Here is a 20,950-nt window from a genome sequence, read left to right as displayed (position 1 = left end):
GCGTACGACGCCTTTTATATATTTTGTCGGCCTTCTTGCCTTGGGATCAATATCAAGTGGTTTTGTAATTAGAACTTCCATAGATCACTTTGCTGTTTGCGTCGGATGCTCTTTTCTCTTTTCCTTAACCCACCAAGCGAGTAGAAAACAAGAAGAGCAGGGAACACAGAAATCCAACGATTTTGCTGTGTGGTCGGTGAAATGTGAAAGATTGAAGAGCTAGGGAGCGCATATTATCACTCCTGCTCTCCGTGATTGACGGCGAAATTATTATAAAAGTTGAAGAGGGATGGATGTTTCCTGCAGGGGTGCTAGTTCACTCCTCTCTGCGGTATAATATGACTGCTGGCGGAGGGAAATGCGCGAATGAAATTGTATCAATGTCAGCCAAAAATTAACATGAACCAGTGCTCATTTTCAAACTTCAAATTTCAGGTACATGTAGAGTTTTTATTACCATAAAAATTTATTTACCAATTGCATAATTTTTTTTTTATCATAAATCCGATTAAAATTTTGTTCAAGCATGTGAGTTATATTTTCAGTTGAATCAGTTTTTTTTAATTCATTTTACTTCCATAAAATTTGTAAAGAGGGAAAAAATGTCACACAAAATGAATTTTAAATTAAAATTTGAGCCTATAGAAAATACTTTATTTAGAGACCTTTTCACCGGTTTAGCAATAATTAAATTGCTTATTTAATGAAATAAATTTAAATTTTTAGTACATATTTTTAAGAATTTAACAAACTATCAAAATAAATAAATAAACCAGGAAAATTATTATTAAAGATAGTGTTAGAAAATAATTTAAACCTAACACTTGGATTTTTTTAAATCGACTCTCTTTTTGGGTGTTCACAAGAAAAAGTGTTTATGACACCTTGATGTACCTCTCGGCGCGGGCTGCGCGCTTGTAAAAGGAGATCTGCGGGGTTCTGGAAAGGGGTGTCTCCGTTTCGCAAAATTAAATTTCCAATATAAGGCTTTTAACTCGAGCCCTCTCAAAAGTCAGCAGCATTTCACCAAAGCCGTGCAGCTTTTTCCCCTCGATCTCATCTCACCTTTTTATAGCGCCTGCTGCGTGAATCGCCAAGTTTTCGTTTCTAGTCGAGCGACTTGACAAAGAAGGCCCGCCATATCGATAATTCGATTTTGAACGAATAATGTTCACTAATGCCTTTGCTAATGATATCAGTTCTTGAAATTAAAGAAAAGTTATAATCAAATCATCTATTTCTATAAAAAAAATAAGGATTCGAAAAAACTTATGTTTCAGAAGTTTCCAAAATAGCCATTCTTTATTGACTTTTGTCAATCCTCGGTGGTCGTCGGGAAGAAAATCTAATTTGAGTCTAACTTTTTGGCGTTGAGACAAAAGACGACTAAAAGGTCGCAGGTTACAAATTATCTGACATTTTCACTTTGTCCTTGTTTGTGGTTGCAGACACCTGTCAAGAGAATCGCTCCCTTTTGACGCACCTGCTAGCCAAGTAATAAAATTTCCCCACCTCTTTCAAAGTTGTCACTTCAGTCCACCCCGTGCTAAAACATTTTTCGACCAAAGCACCTCAGGCAAGTAAGGCTTTTCTATAGGTAATTAATAAAGATACGCACAAGCTTTAATATGCAGGAGATTTCTGATTTATTAAAATTAAACCTACAGAAAATAATCATGTTGCCATTTATTAAATAAGCTGATAGCTATAAGAGTTAAAAAATAATCAGTATCATGGCCACTTTTACTGTCGCGTAACAATAGTTAAAATTAAACATTTTCACATTTTTTCTCACATCTGCTCCAGAAACGTCAAAATTACCGATCCCAAATTAGTCTTGCAATGAGATGTTCCAAAATTAGCACTTTGACAATACAATTGACCTAGTGGACTCATTTTTGTAAAAATCAATTCAATACAATTCATAAACTTGTTGTCCATTGACCGCCTCTCACACGATATTATACATTTAGGTTGGGTGCAATCTCGCTCTTGTGCTTCTTAAAGCGTGCTGTGGTCTATATATTATATTGCACAATTTTATTCGTGATCATAAAATTTTGTCCCAATTTACAATAAGTGCTGGTTTTTAATATTACTTAACATTTGGTGTACAAGCTGATTGGAAGAGCAATTTTAAATGTCACATCCGCTTACTATAGTTGCCGATTGGCTGAATATCAAATGTGCACATTATTCATTATGTGTTTCAGTTCGAGCCGTCTCACTTCACTATTTCAAGTCAAGGAATAAATTATTTTCGCATCAAATTTATCATTAAAACAACTACCATTTTCTTATATAAAAAAAAAAAATAAATTCACTTGAATGAACTCGTTCATTTAAGCACCTCAATATCAAACTTTTTTTAGCAAAAACCCCAGCATTTGCACAATGGAGGCGATTTAAAGCTAATTTACGATCAGCAGCCCAACCTATAATTTACAAAGCTATTCAAATTTGTCTGATCGCTCACCCGTTAATAAATTGTTTTATAAATATTAGCAAAACTCTTTAACTGGTAGAAATATTAGAGAATATTACTACTAAAAATCACTTGCAGGCCAACAAAATAAATAATTAAATTTTATAACTTGTTCTATCTAGAGTACATACATTCAGGAACAGTAAAAAATGCTCTCAGGAAGCCATCCATCAATCAGGTCGGTAGATTGGAATTTTTGGTACAAATTCCACCAGCAAAACCTAAAATAAAAATGGAAGAAGTAGAAAAGATAATCAAGATTTTAAATTTTGTAGGATTAAAATCATTTTGATAATTTTATCTCTTACATATTCCATCATGGATGATGAGTCGCACCGCCTCTTAGCAAGTCTCCAATGCAGACCTAACTTATTATACAGCCTTGAGTTCTCATAGTCCAGCAACTTGGTTAATGACAGCTGCGCCTGAAATTCAAATAGGTATTTTTTATGACATTGAAAATTTTAATAAGTAATTTTTATGTAATCAAAAGAGAACACAATTAAATTTTATGATTTAGTTTTAAAAATTATTTGATATTAAAAAGTCACTTGAAGTTGTAAAATAATGAGCAAAATACCATTCAAAAATCTTATATTTTTTTTTTACCCTTCGACTGAGGCAAACGACCGGCCACAGGGAGCAGCCAAGGGTGCAGCAACAGCAAACACATCCACACAAAAGCCACCTCACATTCACTGGTAGAGTTTTGCGCAGCTCGCTATTCACCCTGGTGATTGTTGCCTGGAATTCTTCTGGGGCAACTCGAGATACCAGCCCTGATGGAAATTCCGTGTTGAAAACGTTGCTCAGACCAAATCTGCAAAGGAAATTTTAATTTAGCATTGGAACTAACGTTTGTTGGTGGTGGTGACAGAAAAAAATATTAAGAAGCGCAGTAAGGGTGAAGTGTTTTGAAACTTACATTGTCATATTCCCAGCACCCCGAACGACCACCGGATCGGGGGCAGTCATCGCATGGTAATTTTCATCAAAGTTCGTTTCCTCCTCTTCTTCGTAAATCGCATCAAAATCTGCCATGTTTCCCTTCCAAAAGGTGGCACTTTTTGCTTAGAGGATCAAATCAGCCTGTGTATTTTTCTTCTCCGCTGGCTCTTCTCCTTGGTTTGAGAAATTTCTTACATTTTGAAGAATAACAATGATCTTCCGAGTTTCCTTTCCGAGTAATAAAATCTTCCAAATTTGCCGATGTACGACTTTCTAACTTCTTGTAAAAGCAACAATAACTTTTTGTCATGAAAATGAACGAGAACAGCTGCGACAGCTCGTGGGATTTAAATTTGTCAGAGGGATTCGCTTCGTTCCGCCATCATGACCCCTATGCCCGCAATGGAAATTTGAATTTGGCGCGTTCGCAACCTCAGAAAGCATGGCTCCTTTCACGCTCGATGCGATGAGCTTGGTCGGCCAATCAGAGAGCGCGATTTTTAATCGACGCCCAACAAAGAAAAAAAAAAACACAAAACCAACTTTTTCACCATTTCACCCTCGCTCGTCTCGTTTTGCGAATCGGATGTTTTGATAGGGCGTGGAATTAGTTATTCCTAAGCTTTTTCCAGCCAATATAGCGGAAAGTCTTGGGAATTTTGGTCTTTGATCAAAACGAAGACTGAAAGACGATAATCTACTCGGGGCACGTGAGCTTCGAACTCGTATCAAAGGAAGACCGCTTTTACATAAAATACATACGTGCAAAGGTGAGAGTGTACAATGGTTCGATATCACAAAGCCGGTCTCGTGGTATTACAGCTTAGGAAATAATTTAGCAGTTTTTGTTTCATATAATTAAATTGACTTAAGCGTCATTTTTAAACGAATTAAAGCTTTTTTTTAATCGGAACATATGTATGAATTTATTCATAATTCATTATTAATTCATAAAGAAAATAGCTTGTGAATTTTTTAAATCATCCTAATTTTTCAAAAGGTTTAGACTTTTCTGATATATGTATTTTTTTCTTAATTCTCCTAGGATAAAAATGAAGCGGACTAATAATTCGAGTAATTTTGGATACACGAGGCTGAGTCGGACGGTGAAGAGAACTCCAACAAGGCAAGAAGTTTTAGGTGGAAGTCCTAGTCCAGGTGGTGGAGGCCAAGTTGCTAAGAAAAAAATTTCAGTAATCAAGGTTGGCGACAAATTTTAATTTAAGAAGCAAAATTCTAAAATCTTCTATTCTTCCAGCCGACTTTGTCAGAGGAAGGAATTGACAAAATGGTGAAGGAGCGACTTTATAAGAGGTGCGGAAACCAAATTCCTCTGCAAATGCCCGCTGGCCTAAATCTCGAATTGGCTCCTTTGCACAAATGCGAAGACTGTGGAGACTCGTAAGTGGTTAATCTGTTTGAAAAACTGGAAAGTAATTTTTGATTTGCATAAACAATTTAGATTTGTGAATGAGATGACGTACAAGCAGCACATCACAAGACGGACGATGAAAATCACAGTTCGAGACGCAGGGAAAGAGCCAGAGGTCTATTTCAACCGGTGCAACTTCCTGAGTGGCATGAGAAAGAACGGCCGCTCTCAGCAAATGGTTGAGAAACTAAGTGTCAAGGTGGAGCCTCTGATAAGAGAACTGTCCCATCTGCTGCATGGCGGAGATCTGGACCTGTGGGTTAATTACTGCAGATTGAAAATAAAATGCTCATATTTTCCACTTTCAGGGGGGAGTTGAACAAGTGCTCGCAGGAATTTTACGAAAGAGTTCAGTCTAGTGGCCGACTGAGAAGGACCAAAGTGACAAGTGGTGAGATCACAGACCACTTCAAAGTTCGGGTCTCGCAACCGGGAGGAACGGCCAAAGCTGCTGACAAATCGGAGCCCTACCTGATCGCCCCATTCGGTATGAAATGCCCCGAGTGCGAGTCTCACATGGCCACCAGGCTGAGACTCAAACAGCACCTGGACTTTGAAGGGCCAGTCGTCAAAATTTGCTCCATTTGCCACTTGCCGATGCCGAACGAGTGCAGCCTCAAGGCCCACGAGAGGCTGCACACTGCGGCTGCGGCCGGCAACTCTTTGATGTGCCCCGACTGTGGCATCCAGTTTCTGTCCCGGGAAATGCTCTTGGTGCACATCCATCAAGATTGCATGCACGGCTTTCTGAGTGCCACCTTCCAGTGTCCTCAGTGCTGCAAACTGCTCTCCTCGTCTATTAGTTTAGAGGCTCATTTACTCAACGAGCACACTGTAAAGGTCTACAAGTGCAGCTTATGTCACTTGGTCGAGTCAACTCCCGATGATATGAACAAGCACATTTTTCACAATCACATTGATAGTGGCAGGGTAAGAAAACAAAAATTTCTCGCGCTTCTCTCCCTTTGCTCAATCAAATCAGCGCCCTGACCAAATCCCATCCTTAATCTAAAAAATAAAAAAAATCCAAATTAAACTTTTCAAAAGTCAGATTCAAACTTAATTCCTTGATGAGGCAGTTATGCAGAGCTGCAGCTTGCATGTTCTTTACATGAGGTTTACGTTTGCTAATATACTAATATTTCTAATACCTTAGATCAGAATTTGAAAACTTTAATCTCTCTTGAGACTTAATAATTTTTTCATTTATGAAATAGATTAAAGGTTTTAATGCTTGAGAAATGAGAATCTTAAGTTATTTATATAAATTGGTGGAAGTTGCTAGATTCTTCTTACTATTCTATCCTTCCTATTTCTCTGAAGAATTAAAATTCCCGGGACTTAAATAGATCTGCATGAAAATATAATAAAAACATAAAGTAAAATAGACCAATCCCTTTTGTATATTCAATTCAATTTGTTTATTCTCTCACAACTTATTTATTTTATTCTTTTTTTGATCATGATCCTCCGTTTTATTTCCAGATGAGCGCCAAAAAGGTGGTTTTCAACAATTGTGAGCTCTGTCCAGGACGGTACATCAAAAGCAACGATATCCTCTTCCACATTCACCGACACGCTGAAGAAGCCGACTCCCTCGTTTGCTACGTCTGCGCTCCCTGCAACGTTTACGTCGAAACCAAAGACGAGTTCCGGGAGCACAAAACCATTTGCAAGCAGACCGTCTCCAAATTCTGCATTGTCGACACCTCGGTTGCTGACAAACCAAAGAGCAAACAAAGCAGTCCCGACCGAACCGAGGAGGCCGACTCGCCAAAACCAAAAATCAGCAAGCAGGAATCGACACCAGATAAAAAACTATCCCCAAAATCGGAACTGTCCCAAAGACGCAAGTCAGACGAAGACCTGCCCCCTGCCAAAAAACACTGTGTCAGGTGCGGGCAGCCGACCAAAGCGACCAAGAACACCGTCTGCATTCAGTGCCGCACAAACCGAGTCAGCGTCCTTTCTGATGATAGTCCTTTCAAGCAGCGCCTAACCATAACGCAGAGAGGCGTAGCCGTCGAGGAAATAGACACGGACGCTTTCGAGGACGCCGTCATGGGCAAGAAGAAAGTCGACAACATTTACAACTGCTACATCTGCAAGGAAAAGTTGGTGAGCAAATTTGGCGACGTCGAGCACCACTTCCAGGAGAAGCACCGAATAAACTTCACGAGCAAGAAGATCAACACGAAGAATTTCCGAGCCCAGTTGGAGTTGATGAAAAACGCGTATCAGGAGACAAATGACTCAAAGTTCAGCTGCAAGCTGTGTCTCTTCAAGACGGACAACGAGTCCGAGTTCAATCGCCACCTGCTCGAACACAAACCCCTGAAACCAATTTCGTATATTTGCAAAAGATGTCAGATCAGTTTTGCGATGAAATCGTGTCTTTCGGAACATCTGCAAAAGAGGCACGGCGTGTCAAACACGGACGCCTACTTGAAGGAGACGGGCCAGATGATGAACCGGAAAGAGTCACCTGCTATGAAGGAGAACCAGTGCAGGGTGTGCTACAAGGAGTTCGCCACCAACCTGGAGCTCAACACCCACTTCAGGATGCACGGGATGGCCTTCCTGATGAACAAAACGCGCTTTGCCTAGCAGAGTAACAGTGCCCAAGGGACGCACTAGATTCTAAAACTGATCAAATCCGAATAGTCTCTTTCATCTTTTACCCCCAAAAGTTTTAAATTTCAGTTTCTTTTGATGTACCCCCATCGATAAGTTTTTAATATTGATTGAAACCTGGACAATGAAGTGTGCCATAATGTTATTTAGAATTAATATAGATCAACATAACAGCCTGGGAGGCTTTAATCTGACTTAGGTAAAAAAAATCATTAAAGTATGTAATATATTGAATGTAATTCTGTAATTGTCACTTGACGCTAATTGTCAAAAATATTTAGTGTGTAATATAGTGGCTGTCATTTAATGCTTATAGAATTTCCACTATAATTAATGTGATCATTTCTCCTGTTGCATATTTAAATCTATAGAAACATATATATGGATATTAAATAATCCAAATAATCGTGTAACTTCCTATTTAACGTTGCGCAAATAAACCGTTTTCGTGCATTGAAATCTAATTGATTCTTTTGATTTTAGCATTTATCGAACTATTATAATTCATAAAATTAAATTAATCGATCAAGTGAAATTAGGTCTGACTGGCGTCTTAAATCCAACCTCCCCAGACGTCGGTTTGCTTTTTTGTGTCGCTCCACTGGCCACAGCCGGCATATCAAATATCAGCATAATGCAAGAGAAGTTATTGTTCTCCTGCCCTGCACGTTCCCATCCTCTCATTCTCATTATAGTTCCCAGTGACTCTGTTAGGTTGCATCCCTGCTCGTAGTACACGGTTGACTTCTCGCCGTTCTCCCCCTTCTCGACTTGTGAGATTCGAGCTTCAGTGCGATCTAGATAGAGTTCGCTGAGTGGAGCGAGCGAGCCGACGGAGAGGTGCACGAACAGGTGTCGGGTCGGCCGACGGTCAGCTCCTTTTTTTAACACACGTCAGGTGAATCATCCACTGCAGTTTTCGCGTCATTATTTATTCACGACGAGGGCAGCAACCCCTTCTTCCTGCATCCCTTCAGTAGAAGTGCGAACGGAAGAGGGACGGCGGCGGCCTCGCAGCGCTATCATCATTAACTCTGCGAAAGAGGAACGAACGCGGAGGCGCGCTCTCCTAATGCGAAGGTGCAATTAAACTGAATGCACGGGTTCACGGCAGGAGAATTTTCGACTCTGACAGCAGGTAAGGAAGAATGATTTGTGACGTCATAATATACACCGTACGGTATATTCAGATATGATCCATCGCTTCCTTTCTTAAATATAATTCCGCATGCAATTAAGCAGGTTGCAATTATATTTTTTCACGAAGTAGATTAAAATGAAAAAATTTGTTGATCGTGCTCCGGAGTTTATTGCTCTTTCAATAATTAAGCTGTGCATTTAAATCTCCAAAAAGATCCTAATTATAGAATATATTAATGAATGCGCGGTTATAATTTTCTTTTTTATCTCTAAATTATTATTTTGGCTTTCATTAAACTTTTAATCAGTTTGCTAAAAAGAAGGCCACTAAATTTATTCAATCTTTTGCGTACTCCCCATTATTTTCATGCGTGGGAGTTGAACTATTAATCTGATCCCTGAAAATTCCGTGTATTAATTAAACATTTTATTGATTCATTCTCCATTTATTAATTACAAATCATGTGAACATGAACAACTAATTTCAAATGAAATAAAATTAAAAACTGTTAAAAAGTATTAAAATGAATAAAGTAAATTAATTTATTCTCATTCTACATTTACTTAATTCTAATTTAACTTTTAATTAAATTAAGTTTTTAAATAATAAATATTTACATTAGAAATAAATTAATTTTGTGTCTTTGTAGACATAATTCAGATAGTATTTGGGAATTTGAATTATTACATTAAATTTTCAAATACAGTCAATCGTTTTAAAACCGAATTTGCTTAACCAATTAGCCTGAAATCAGAGTGGAGATTTTAAAATTTTACAACCTAATTGAAATGGTCCTCATAAATTTTAGTAACTGAAATTATAGCGCAAGAAAATGTTGCATGATTCTCTCATTTTTGTTATTTAGAGTTTCGACCGTGAATATTAATTGCCAGGGCGAAAAACGCTAATCCGTCTTCGGAGTCCAACATAATAATTTTCCTGGTAGAGGAACGTTAATTATATTTACGAAATTTCTCTACAAAGGATGGACCGCGCGCCGTTTGCAGCAGGTCGGCCGAAGGTGGGAGCCGCGCGGACAAGGAACCACCTTACGTTTGCCTCTGGTGGAATCCTCATGAGATCGAGTTTGTTTTAATTATATTTCTACCGATCGTCTGCTTGCGTGCGTCTCGTTATTATTATGTATTTTTATATACCTGCCGTAAACTGCGCTGCTTTTTTCCTTTAACGCCACTCGAAGGCCTGCGCCTGAGAAAAAGGTATGTGCCCTAGGGGGTAAGCGGAGCAGTCCGTGAGAATTCCCGCTCTGGACACGGTCTGCCCACAACACACCAATTCGAAAATTCCCCGACGAGGGCACAAATACACACCATTGCATCTCCATATAATTTAACGCACACACACACACACTCGAATTAGTGCAGCCGCAGCGCACCTTTTTTTTCGAGCGGCGGCCGATAAATTACTAACATTAATATTTTGCATCCAGAGCGTTTATTTTTATACCTGAAAGTGTCGGGAGATTCTTTCAATCCACAACAAGGGCTTCTTTTTATTATTACCAAGAGTTGATTTCGTTTTCCTCAATTAACATCGGGGATTAACTCTTCACCTGAACATAAAATTGCTGTTCAAAATTCTTTTTAAATGCTAATATGGTTTTAAGTCGGATTGAGAATACTTACAAGCCAAGGTTTTGATGAAACTGGCAATACCCTTAGGGACTAGAATGGATATTAATTTTTGCCCAAATTTCCCTGGGATACTAATTAAAATTACTAAACTATTAAAATGTAGACAAAAAAAGCATCCACTTGCAACTTTCAAGTTTTACGGCAAAAATTTAAGAAAGAAAGTTTTACAAAAATTATTGGCCGTTCTGAAGTAATTAAGGGTAGAAGAACATTAATTTGCACACGACTTTTTATATTTATTCCAACATTTTCCTTGCAGTTAAATTTAAAAATTTATCTAGGCCAACGTTTTCCGCACAAATATTTTCAAATTGCTATAATTATCTTTTTAATCACATTTAATTTTTTATTCTATTAACTATTGGAAAAAATCATCACAGATTATATTCATGCTTCATTGGCATATTAAAATTTAAAATTCATAGAACGAATATTTGATTTTTTTTTTTCATTAAATATATTGACAAATCAAATTCACCCAAATATTGTCTTACTTTAATTTTAAAATTATCAAGGGAATCTGTGATTTTTGCACCTTTTACCCCACTTGTTTCTTGATGCATTCATCCGACTCTAATTTCAAAAGGCTACTCGCCAAGCCATACCGTGTTTATTGTTCATACCTGCGCATACCAATATATAATGCATACGCGCGTTTCAATGAGGATTACAAAAAGTAAATAACAAAAAAAAAAGTTTAAAAGAACCTATTCCATCGCGGCGCACGCTGTTTTCCCAGAAAATAGAAAGGTTTTATTGTCTTCTGCTCTCCGCGTGCACTCAGCCTCCAAGTAAAAATTAAAGCGTGTTGCGTTTTGCATTGTAAAAAGAAGTACACAAAGCTCTAGCTTGGCTGGTTTTCTTCTAAGAAACATTTTGAAGAGAGAAAGAAAAAAAATATCTATGTGCCCTTTTTGTGTCGAGTTGTATATTCTACTCTGGTGTAATGACAGAGAACAAACACGGCAGTGCTGTTTGTTCGCCCGCTGTGAATGACAAAAAAGAAGTTCATCATGCAAAAAGTTTTCATGCCGCGGAAAATTATTCCGTGTGCTAATGGAATTCTGTTAATTAGAGACGCAATCGAATTCCCGCGGGAGTGTCACACGAACATCACGAGAGTGGAATATAATAATTTGGGCAAAAAAAAACAAGATTTTTATTGCGGCGGGGCAATTATTATAACTTCGGAGAGGAGAGCACTTCTTCTTTTTTTGGGCGTTTAAAAGGGGAAATATGTACAAAAATTTTATGGCGTATCATTCGAGTGCTGAGTCACGAACCATTCAACAACACCTATAAAGCAAGACCGGTTTCACCGGGACGGCAGATAAAAATGAAATATGCACACGCATACACAGTAGCTCATTACGTGCATGCATATGATGTGAAAAACGGAAATCCAGATTTTCAAACGACCGGTTCGATTTTAAAATTTGATGCTGATCATTCATTTAACAACAAAAGAACTTCTCGGACCTCGAACAAAAAAAATTAATAGTGCTAGTTTTCAAAAAGTTAAATTTAAATCATTATTATTGTTTATTTGTCCAAATTTTACAATACATTGCTTAATTCAAATGTTGAAGACAGTTCATTAATAAAGTAATTTTTGGACAAAACGACACCACCACTAGCAAGAATTTTGCTAAAACTTCAGAGGTCAAAAAGACCCAACCGCCGCAGTCACCCTCGGTTGACTAATTTTTGTTTTTATTGCTAGAAAGATTTAATAATTTTCATAGAAGGAAAAAAATGAAATTTGATTTTTAAAAATGCTCGCATCTTCTTATACATATTGCATCATAGATTTTAACAATTTCAAAATTTCACGGAAAATACAAATTTGAAATAAATGTAAATCACTCATTTGTAAATTTGACGTAAAAAGGAAAAAAATGTCAGGTTTTTACTCGAGCTGCTGCATTTGCTAATTATGACTCAATTTACGCATGACTTATTCCAACTGAAGTATTGTTCATTACACGCAGGTTGAATATTACACTTAGCAAAAAATTCAAGCGTGAATTCAGTATTGTAATTTTGCGTTCCCAAGAATTAGTGGCTGGGGCACCGTGTTTTTTTTTCTCATTCAAAGGAGTAAGTTACGCTGTTCGCTGTGAGGTACAATAATGTTGTTATGGATTAAAGATTTAATTTTTAGTTGTTATTAAAAAATTGTTGATTTTTGAACAATTCATAGCAATTTAAGGAAATATTTATCAAAAGTTAGAATCACATCAGAGAGGTTTTGATGGATGCTTTTGCTTAAAAATTTGCTTTAGAGTATTTTAATACATAAATCATTCAATTTTATTATATAAAAGCAGATAATGAAATCAAATGAAAAAAAAATTAATTTAGGACCGAGCACGGTCAGATCAGAACGGCCACTTTTCCTCAAAATTGCAGAAAATATCAAATCTTCATCAAGACCATTACTTTTTGACCAATCAAGTACAAACTTTCAAATTAAAAATGTACGCTTGCAGTTTAAAAAAGTAACTGCTTTTATTTGTCATTGAAAAAATGCAGCATCAAATTAAGAAATTTCGATACATGATTTTTATTTAAATAATAATTTTTATAATTTGTTCTCAATATTTTTAACCCTCCTAGAGTTTGTGAAGCTGTGGAATGGAAATTTTTCTTTCAAGTATCATGTGAACCGTAAATTTTAATTTACTTCATTTTTTTTACATGTATTTTATTTTGATTTATTTTCATTTTCTCTTGGCGAGAGGCAGGATTTTATTTTTCCAGTTTAAAAAACAAAATTGCGCAACACCCATTTATTTTTTTACTGCAAACCGTATCCTTTTTGCAAGGCAAATCCTGTTGACGCAAGAATTATTTTCATTTAGCCCTTTTAAAGCCAGGAAAGGAGACTGACTTTATTACGACACGACACTTCATAATAACTTTTAATTGCTTGACAACTTATAAAGGGGGACAGGAAGTGCGGCTGGACCGGTCGTTGCCGTCTCATCGTTTTTTAGGTGCCTCCTCCGAGGAACTCGTTTTCAGCTGCACAACGCGCGCGGCGCGGCTTCTGCTGGTCCAATTTGCGAATAATTTTTTTTTTCACTTCCCAAGCTGAATAAAATACGCGCGCGCCTCTCGCCGCGTGCTTAAGAGTTGGTTGAAGGTCAAGGGCCTGTCGGTGACCCCGCGCGACATTAAAAATGAAATATAGAGTGGAAAATAAATTTCCTCGTTGACGTGGTGCGCTTGCCACGAGTTTTTCAATTTGGTTCATTTGCATATTTATCGGAGAGAAACGTTTCCAACGGAGATCATTACTCGTTCGAGAGTAAAAGTGTCACTTTTGAATATTATTTTTACATTTGAAAACTCAAGAAAAACGTAAAAAGGAAAAAATTATAGTAAAATGTGCAGTATTTCTATTTCTTTGTAGTTTTATCTAAAATGTGTTCATTTAATTTTGTTAATTTGAAAATTTGGTAATCAAGTGCGTGAAATTGTCCCTCTTTTTTGAAATTTTCTTTAAAAACCGCACCGCAGAATTGGGCCACTTTAGCAATTATGAAAATATGCAGGATTCTCCTCCTGTACCCTTTTATGGAAATATGACAATAGAAATTGATGGCGCGGTTTGCTCGACAATGGGATAACTTTTCGGAAAAAAAAAATAATAAATATGCTGCGTGTTGAGAGCGAAAATGGCAAGGAGAGGAGACAGAAGACCTGTGCGCATGATGGTGAAGGAATAGAATTGTGTTGTTGGTTCTCAGCGTTTACGAAGGTGCGCGCGTTCATATGAATGCACGCGAGTGTTCAGAGTCCGTTTGGCCAGGGTCCAGGGAGCGTGGAGTCGCTCTCGTACATATTAAACACTTTACGATCGCGAGGGAATAAGGGAAGGGGCACGCAATCTGAGAGAAAAATCCGCCAACTTTGCTTGAATTTCGGCACACACGCGTATATATTCCTTGACGACAAGATCAGTCGCGCTCAATAATCGCCTCAATTTGGGCTTCGGTGCGACAAAATAATTTAATTCATTTTAATAATCGAATTCCTTTCCATTGTTAATGATTGGAATTTCGACAGCCTTATAATTGTTATTCTTCCCTCTTCCTTTGTCTCATCTTGCGAAATATCTAATTTGGTTTCAGATCACCTTTCTCCGCGCGCAGGAATGACTCATAACGTTCGCCGGGCGCCGACGTAGAAAGAGACAGGCAGACAATATGCGGTGCTTCGCGTGGAAGAAGTCGCACAGCTTCCTCTGCAAAATCGTGCTGCTCGACGAGCAGGAGCTGATACAAGAGATCAACGTGAGAAATCGATTCAATACTTCAGCTCATCCTAAAATAAAATATAAAAAAAATTCGCAGGATTCGACTTCGGGTCAAGAAGTGCTCGACACGGTCTTTCGACACCTCAACCTCTTAGAGACTGCGTATTTCGGTCTGCGTTACCTGGACCCCTCGAACCAGCCGGTGAGTGAAAATGAGAATTGATTTTCACCCTTTCTCGCTTTTCTCGCGCGCCGCGAACGAATAATATCTCTCTCTCCAGTGTGCAAAAACCTTTTACGCTGATTGCTGCTAACAAAGACATGTACGTGATGTTTGATTTCAGCACTGGTTGGACGTGAACAAGAAAGTAGCGAAGCAGTTGAAAGGTACCCATTAATTTCTTCTTTTCTTTTTCTCGGCAGAAAATTCAATTAAAGAAATTGCTTCTAACCCTGGATAAATTTTTTGTGACTTCAGGCTCGGATCTCTTCACCCTTTACTTCGGCGTTAAGTTTTATGCAGTCGACCCTTGCAAGCTGTTAGAAGAAATCACTAGGTAATTCTCAATAGGCACCGTGAGAGTGGCTCGTAAATGTTTTATGAAATTTATCACCAGTGATTCGGTAGCTCTATAGAGATGTTGAAGGGAGATACGCCCTCAGGAAATGCTCTAGACGTGATTATTTTTTTTCTTGCTCGACAACAATGTAATGTTTGAATAATTATTTTTGAGAAATACTAGATTACTTACAATTTATGGTGATTTGAATTTTAAGTCGGCTCTTCCTCGACGGGTTTTGTGGGTTGTTTATTGTTTAAGAAAAAAACAATAACCTGTTCTACATGTTTTGGCTGCAGCCATAATTCATGACATATGCTGTGAAAAAAGAATTAGAACAGAAACCAATTTTTTTATAAATATTTTTCTTTCAAATTAACACTTTTTTCGGGAAAAAAATTATTTAAATTTACATTTTTAACACAAAATTTGACATTGAATTCATTTTTTTTAAGCAACACAGCCAAAACATGTAGAGCAGGATATTGTTTTTTCTCAAACAATAAACAACTCACTAAACCCATCGAGGAAAATCCGACTTTAAATTCTAATCACCATGAATCAACCTTCGATCGTGAAATTCTACCACAAATAAATATACTTTTTTATTTATTTCTAAATAGAAAACCGGTTTAATTTTATTAATCTGTTTTTCATTTTTCTCTTTTTTAGCCCCAATTCTCTGCAAATTCAGAATAAATAGTTTTGGGAAATATTTAATAAGTTGACGAAAATTCCTTGTTATTAACTTTGTTTTCAATTTAATTATTACTCTCTTCAAAACTTGAAAGTATAGATAATATTTTTATTTTTAATATCCAGCAATCGCCACAAACCAACAAGTAGCGTTGAAGCAATTTAAGATCGTGCTTATTTCTTTTGTTACAGATATCAATTCTTCCTTCAGGTAAAACAAGACATCCTCCAAGGTAGATTGCCGGTGACGTTTGACTTGGCCGCCGAGCTCGGCTCGTACGTCATCCAATGTGAGTGTTATTTAAATTTCCGATCAAATTATTTTGGCACGCGAATTTAGTCTGACTTCTCTCACGTTGAAAAATTCCCATGTTAAAATTTGATTTGTAAATGTAGCCGAGCTGGGTGATTTCGATCCGCGGCGGCATTCGCATGGATACGCGTCGGAATTTCAATTCGTGTCCAATCAAACCCTCGACCTGGAAAACCGTATCGCCGATCTGCACAAGGGCTTAATGTAAGCGGTGCTTTACTTTTATATTCGAGTGGAGTTGTGAAAAGCTCAATGAATACAATTTGCAGAGGGCAAATTCCGGCCGTGGCAGAGCTGAATTATTTAGAAAAAGTCAAGTGCTTGGATATGTATGGAGTTGATCTTCATCCCGTGCTGGTAACTTATTCACCACTCATTTTTTTAATGAGGTTCATGACGATAATTTTATTTTATCAGGGTGAGGACAATGTGGAATATTTCCTCGGACTCACCCCTAGTGGAATAATAGTGCTTAGGAACAAAACCAAAGTGGGCAATTATTTGTGGTGAGTGACTATTTCCGACTCTCTCGTTTGCTTGATTATTTATCTTTTCCCTCTCTCACTAGGCCCAGGATTACCAAAGTTTACTTCAAAGTGAGATACTTTATGCTGCGGGTGTGCGATAAAAATGTTAGTCACACAGATAATCACCAAAGTTTGGTCAATAAAGCAAGCACAAATAAACTCACTTTTCAGAGCGAGGAAACCACGTACGGTTTCGAGACGCCTTCAAAGCAAGCATGCAAACATTTGTGGAAGTGCTGTGTCGAGCACCATGCCTTCTTTAGACTGCTGCAAGTGACGCCAGCCTCTTCAGATAATTTATTCTCTTCCAGATTTAGATACAGGTATGTGCGGCCGTATATTGATTAACCAAGAGTGTTGTTTTAAAAATTAAAAACCTCATCAGCGGTCGGACTGAAAAGCAGGCCCAGATAGACGCCCAAATGAGAATTAGGAGTCCTCCCCAATTTTCGAGAACCCCCAGTCGGAGACTTCAAAGGAGAATCGTCGAGGGAGCGCAAGATTGTATGTCGTTATCTCGGAGTGTTTTTTTTTTTATTCACACCAATCTACTTGCAGCGCCAAAATACATGGACGAAAATCTCAAGCAGGAAATGATGCTCCTCAACACGAAGATCATTTCCATTCCGCAACCTGTTTGGTAGTTTCATTTTCATATCTAAAAGAAAAATGCATATTTGATTTAATCTCTTGCTTTGAATGCAGCGCGCCTGAAATGCATAGCACGTCGATGCCAGCGGGCGGCGACTCTCCCAGGTCAACGAGGAGCGCGCCGTGGGTGAAACCCAGGGGCCTTTACACAGGGTCTGCGAGTCCAAGGTCGGTGCGCTCAGCAGGCCATCGACCCATTTTCCAAAACTACCACAGGCGGTCGGACAGCGTCGAGAGTCAGACGTCGGCCGACAGGGAAGTGAAAAGGTGCATAATTATTCATTCTGAACTGCCATTTAAATATTTATTTCTTCCTCTAAAAGAATATAATGGTCCAATTAAGATTTAGGAAATGGGCGATTATTTGGTTGACTGCTTCCTTGTTGGAATTTATTGCCCCTTTCCAGGAAATTCCTCTGCCTTAAAAGCGGCTAATTGCTGACGAAAATTTAATTTTTTTCTTTTTCAGGCACAGGAGACGGAGTAAAAGGGGCTCTGACAACGAGAGTGAGCATTCGAGCCGTTCCCATCGACACCACCGGCACAAGCGAGAGTCTGACGTGGAAAACGACGGTCACAGGCACTCGCGCCGGCGAAGCAGCAGTCGGCAGAGGTGCAGTTTGCCTCTCAATAAAAATTGACAATTTTACAGTTTTTTATGACCGTGTTCCAGGCACGGCAGCAATTACGAGCTGGTCGACTCTGAGGAAATGTGGCGGAAGGTGCAGCGAAAGCAGGATGAGGGCCGAGTACAAATTCACCAGGCCACTGTCATCAGAGACCTGGGAAACAACAGACTTTCCACTCATTCAAATGCAATTGACACAACTTCCGAGCCGGCTTACAACCTGCACAAGCGGAAGCACAGAAAGCACAGGTATTAAAAAAAAAATTATTTTCAAGAAAAGTTGAAATTTTCTGATTAATCAACTTTTATAATTTTAGAATTTAATTAATTTTTTTTAATTATTTTAATTAAAAAATTATAAGAAATCTAAATATTTTTATGATTTATTGTTTTTAATTGATAATAATTTCAATACTTTTTAAGCAGGTCTAGATCTCCGTCGGGAAGAAATCCTACTCTGCCCGAAGAAATAAAAAGGCAGCTGGAGTTTGACTTGGTGGACACAGAAGGCATTCCCGAGGACCGATTGCGAGAGATCGATTACAAAGTGGTGGAGACCAAAGCGAAACCCGTAAAAGCAAAAATCGCTTCAGCGGCCAAGCACCGGCACCGTTCTCCTCGGAGCGTCAATGGGTAAATCAAAGCTGTGGATCTTTGTTTTGTGCTAGGCCTGTGTTTTTTCGTGTTTTATAGCAGCATGAGCAAAGAGCAGCCACCCGACAATGGTGACAGTCCTCCTCCCCCATACTCTCCCCCTCAGAATGCAAAAAGCAATGGGTCGGAGGAGCATTTAAAAAGCGGTCTTTCCTTCTCTCTGGCATGCGATTCTACTATTAACAACAATTCCGCTCCAAGGTCAGGCGGCGTCTTTAATACTTTATGTGTGTCTGTTATGTGTCTCGAACTGAAATGGCTCAAGTACCATTTAACACTTGTTAACCACTTGCAGTGCCGAGTTTGACCTCTCGCGTGGGATGCAGACGTACGACAATTCGTACCAAAGTCCGTACGCCAACTCAACGAGTAATTACAACGGCCCCAGTTCACTCAGCTTGCCCAATGGCAACTTGAAATTAGGAGCAAGACCCAATTATAGTTTGGACAGCAATTTTAATCCAACCGGAGATTTGAGCGGCTCTTATAGGTGAATATCATTTAATTATTAAATCAAAAATGAATTTAAATTTAAAATCAAATTGCAGGAAAATTTCATAAATTTAAATTTAACCTTAAGAAGAAATAATAAATAACAAACCTTTTTATATTAAATTAAAAATTACCATGTTTTTTTCTGAATATTTCATATATTGCACATTTTTTGTTTTGTTTTATAATACCTATAATAGAAATTTAAAAAAAAAATATATAATTTTTTTACAAATATCTTTGCTCTCTTTTAATTTAGAAAATAATTATTTTATATTAAGTTTTCCAATATAATGGACGAGATTTAAGCAAAATATATACAACAATAATTAATAAATTTGAACCCTGTTTTAATTGCAGACTCGATGACAATGCGAGATATTCACAGAGCCCCATGTCGCTGAAGCCGGCCGGTGGCGCTCAGCAGCCGACGTCACAGCACTCGCGGTTGAACATGCTTCGCACCCGAGCTGCAAATTCCCCATCATTTTTGCCGTCACCTGTTGGCCCGTACCTCCCTCATGTCTCTCTGTTTGAAAAAAATCAATATGCGAAACCTGCCCGCAGTCCAGAGAGCGTACGCAGCACTCGGTCCACCCCTGCATCTGTTTGGATGCGCCCCAAACAACACGTGAGGGAGCCGACGTATGCTAAGGTTGGTTTAAAAATTTATGCTGTGCGGCACACATGCTTTTTTATTGATTCAAGTCACACTTCCCAGAAACTTTTAGAAAAAGAAAACCACCAAATGCTGCAGCTCTTACAAAATAAATTCTAATGAATCTTAAAAAATTATTTATGATATTGAAATAAGTTATTTAAAATAAAACTTATATATTTTTCAATTATAGGCTGTTGACCCCAAATTGAGATCTGACAACAGAAGTCCGTCTCTCGATAGATGTGCCAGGAATCGCTCGTCCAGTCTGGAGCTGGTCCTCTCACCACTCATACAGAGTACCAAAGATAATTACAGCAATCACCAGTAAGTGTTTGAATCAGCTTCTTATTAACGTAGTTAGATTTTTAGACAAAAAGTAGAATCTCTTATTTTGCATGCCATTCAAGTAGTTTCTTAACGTGAGGCAATTTTATTAACTTGGATAGGGATTTTTGTTTTTAGTTTAGAAAATTTACTTTACTAGCCATTCACGTTATGATGGGTTAAGCTAATGGACGATTTCGAAATACTGGTTTGATTCGCAGCCTTCCAATCGACATTTGAAAGAGACGGGACCCGATTTGCCGTCTCGGCCCACCGAAGGCCCACACAGCATCTCGACCCAACCCACACCAAAACGTATCAAGCCTGACTTAATGCACGAAATGAGTACAGAACTCTAAAAAACCAATCTTACAGTCGACCTATATCATTCCAACAATCAAATTTTACCAATCTTTACATGCAACATCTCTTTAGATCAAATTTCTAAAATGAAAAGCAATTCATGTGTGATTTTTATACTCTAACGTATTAATTGTTTTAAGATTATACACATCCCTCAATTGCTATTTTTAGCAATGAAGTCTTGAGCGTATATAAATATTATATATTATTTATTGAAGTGTTTAGCAAATCTCTCTAAATGTTATGCTGTGTAGATGGAATATTTTTAAAGAAATTCTATTTGTAAACCTAAAAATGAATCTTTCCGGCACAAAATTGTCTAGAATCTTTTTGCACAGAATTAAAATTGTTGACGATTTTGAATGCAAACGAGACATTTTTTATTGTGTTCAAGCGATGTACGAGCATAATTATATAATATAAAAGTGGGGTTGATAATAATAAAGACAGCCGCATTTAAAGCAACATTTCATAATTTTTATACTTTTATTTAAACCTCCATTCTGATAACTTAACGTTAGA

The 20,950-nt window shown here is 37.9% G+C and overlaps 3 protein-coding genes across 8 annotated transcripts; 2 read left to right on the top strand and 1 right to left on the bottom strand.

Annotated features, from left to right (window-relative positions):
• Positions 1 to 1,606: 1,606 nt before the first annotated feature.
• Positions 1,607 to 3,780, bottom strand: LOC132198855 (cysteine-rich hydrophobic domain-containing protein 2). Its single transcript, XM_059623119.1, has 4 exons — positions 3,411 to 3,780; positions 3,095 to 3,305; positions 2,794 to 2,910; positions 1,607 to 2,706 (listed from the first exon to the last, which is right to left on the bottom strand). Exons 1-4 carry the CDS (start codon positions 3,524 to 3,526, stop codon positions 2,656 to 2,658), a joined length of 495 nt encoding a protein of 164 aa, XP_059479102.1. The 5' UTR covers positions 3,527 to 3,780; the 3' UTR covers positions 1,607 to 2,655.
• Positions 3,781 to 3,956: 176 nt separating this feature from the next.
• LOC132198854 (zinc finger protein 532-like) lies at positions 3,957 to 7,957 on the top strand. The gene is made up of 6 exons (XM_059623118.1): positions 3,957 to 4,203; positions 4,479 to 4,635; positions 4,692 to 4,834; positions 4,896 to 5,120; positions 5,174 to 5,795; positions 6,351 to 7,957. Exons 2-6 carry the CDS (start codon positions 4,486 to 4,488, stop codon positions 7,470 to 7,472), a joined length of 2,262 nt encoding a protein of 753 aa, XP_059479101.1. The 5' UTR covers positions 3,957 to 4,203; positions 4,479 to 4,485; the 3' UTR covers positions 7,473 to 7,957.
• Positions 7,958 to 8,284: 327 nt separating this feature from the next.
• Positions 8,285 to 20,893, top strand: LOC132199072 (band 4.1-like protein 4). 6 transcript variants are annotated; one of them, XM_059623482.1, is made up of 22 exons: positions 8,285 to 8,637; positions 14,435 to 14,596; positions 14,657 to 14,761; positions 14,904 to 14,946; positions 15,038 to 15,116; positions 16,008 to 16,105; positions 16,212 to 16,332; positions 16,398 to 16,485; positions 16,546 to 16,634; positions 16,697 to 16,760; positions 16,827 to 16,978; positions 17,041 to 17,159; positions 17,214 to 17,295; positions 17,361 to 17,573; positions 17,776 to 17,919; positions 17,980 to 18,183; positions 18,361 to 18,567; positions 18,628 to 18,789; positions 18,884 to 19,078; positions 19,441 to 19,735; positions 19,932 to 20,067; positions 20,276 to 20,893. In XM_059623482.1, the coding sequence occupies exons 2-22, from the start codon at positions 14,510 to 14,512 to the stop codon at positions 20,422 to 20,424; spliced, it is 2,832 nt and encodes a 943-aa protein (XP_059479465.1). In that variant the 5' UTR covers positions 8,285 to 8,637; positions 14,435 to 14,509; the 3' UTR covers positions 20,425 to 20,893. The 6 variants fall into 6 exon arrangements, with proteins under 6 accessions (XP_059479465.1, XP_059479467.1, XP_059479468.1 ...); XM_059623484.1 differs by having other exon boundaries at positions 18,358 to 18,567; positions 18,631 to 18,789; XM_059623485.1 differs by having other exon boundaries at positions 18,358 to 18,567; positions 19,932 to 20,065; positions 20,287 to 20,893.
• Positions 20,894 to 20,950: the final 57 nt, after the last annotated feature.

This window comes from Neocloeon triangulifer, unplaced genomic scaffold (assembly GCF_031216515.1).
Source record: "Neocloeon triangulifer isolate White Clay Creek 2 clone unplaced genomic scaffold, ASM3121651v1 ptg000013l, whole genome shotgun sequence".
NCBI lineage: Eukaryota > Metazoa > Arthropoda > Insecta > Ephemeroptera > Baetidae > Neocloeon > Neocloeon triangulifer.
The sequence above is the reverse complement of the archived record's forward strand: the minus strand, read 5'-3'. Positions and strand labels throughout refer to the sequence as shown.

Excerpts from the sequence above, each read along its gene's own strand:
- LOC132199072 (XM_059623480.1), top strand. The coding sequence starts at position 14,510 with ATGCGGTGCTTCGCGTGGAAGAAGTCGCACAGCTTCCTCTGCAAAATC. Across the intron at positions 16,333-16,397 it reads GATCTGCACAAGGGCTTAAT|AGGGCAAATTCCGGCCGTGG; the intron begins GTAAGCGGTGCT and ends TACAATTTGCAG. Across the intron at positions 16,635-16,696 it reads AAAGTGGGCAATTATTTGTG|GCCCAGGATTACCAAAGTTT; the intron begins GTGAGTGACTAT and ends CTCTCTCACTAG.
- LOC132198854 (XM_059623118.1), top strand. The coding sequence starts at position 4,486 with ATGAAGCGGACTAATAATTCGAGTAATTTTGGATACACGAGGCTGAGT. Across the intron at positions 4,636-4,691 it reads AAAAAATTTCAGTAATCAAG|CCGACTTTGTCAGAGGAAGG; the intron begins GTTGGCGACAAA and ends CTATTCTTCCAG. Across the intron at positions 5,121-5,173 it reads CATGGCGGAGATCTGGACCT|GGGGGAGTTGAACAAGTGCT; the intron begins GTGGGTTAATTA and ends TTCCACTTTCAG.
- LOC132198855 (XM_059623119.1), bottom strand. The coding sequence starts at position 3,526 with ATGGCAGATTTTGATGCGATTTACGAAGAAGAGGAGGAAACGAACTTT. Across the intron at positions 2,911-3,094 it reads TCGTTTGCCTCAGTCGAAGG|GCGCAGCTGTCATTAACCAA; the intron begins GTAAAAAAAAAA and ends TTTGAATTTCAG. Across the intron at positions 2,707-2,793 it reads CATCATCCATGATGGAATAT|GTTTTGCTGGTGGAATTTGT; the intron begins GTAAGAGATAAA and ends TTTTTATTTTAG.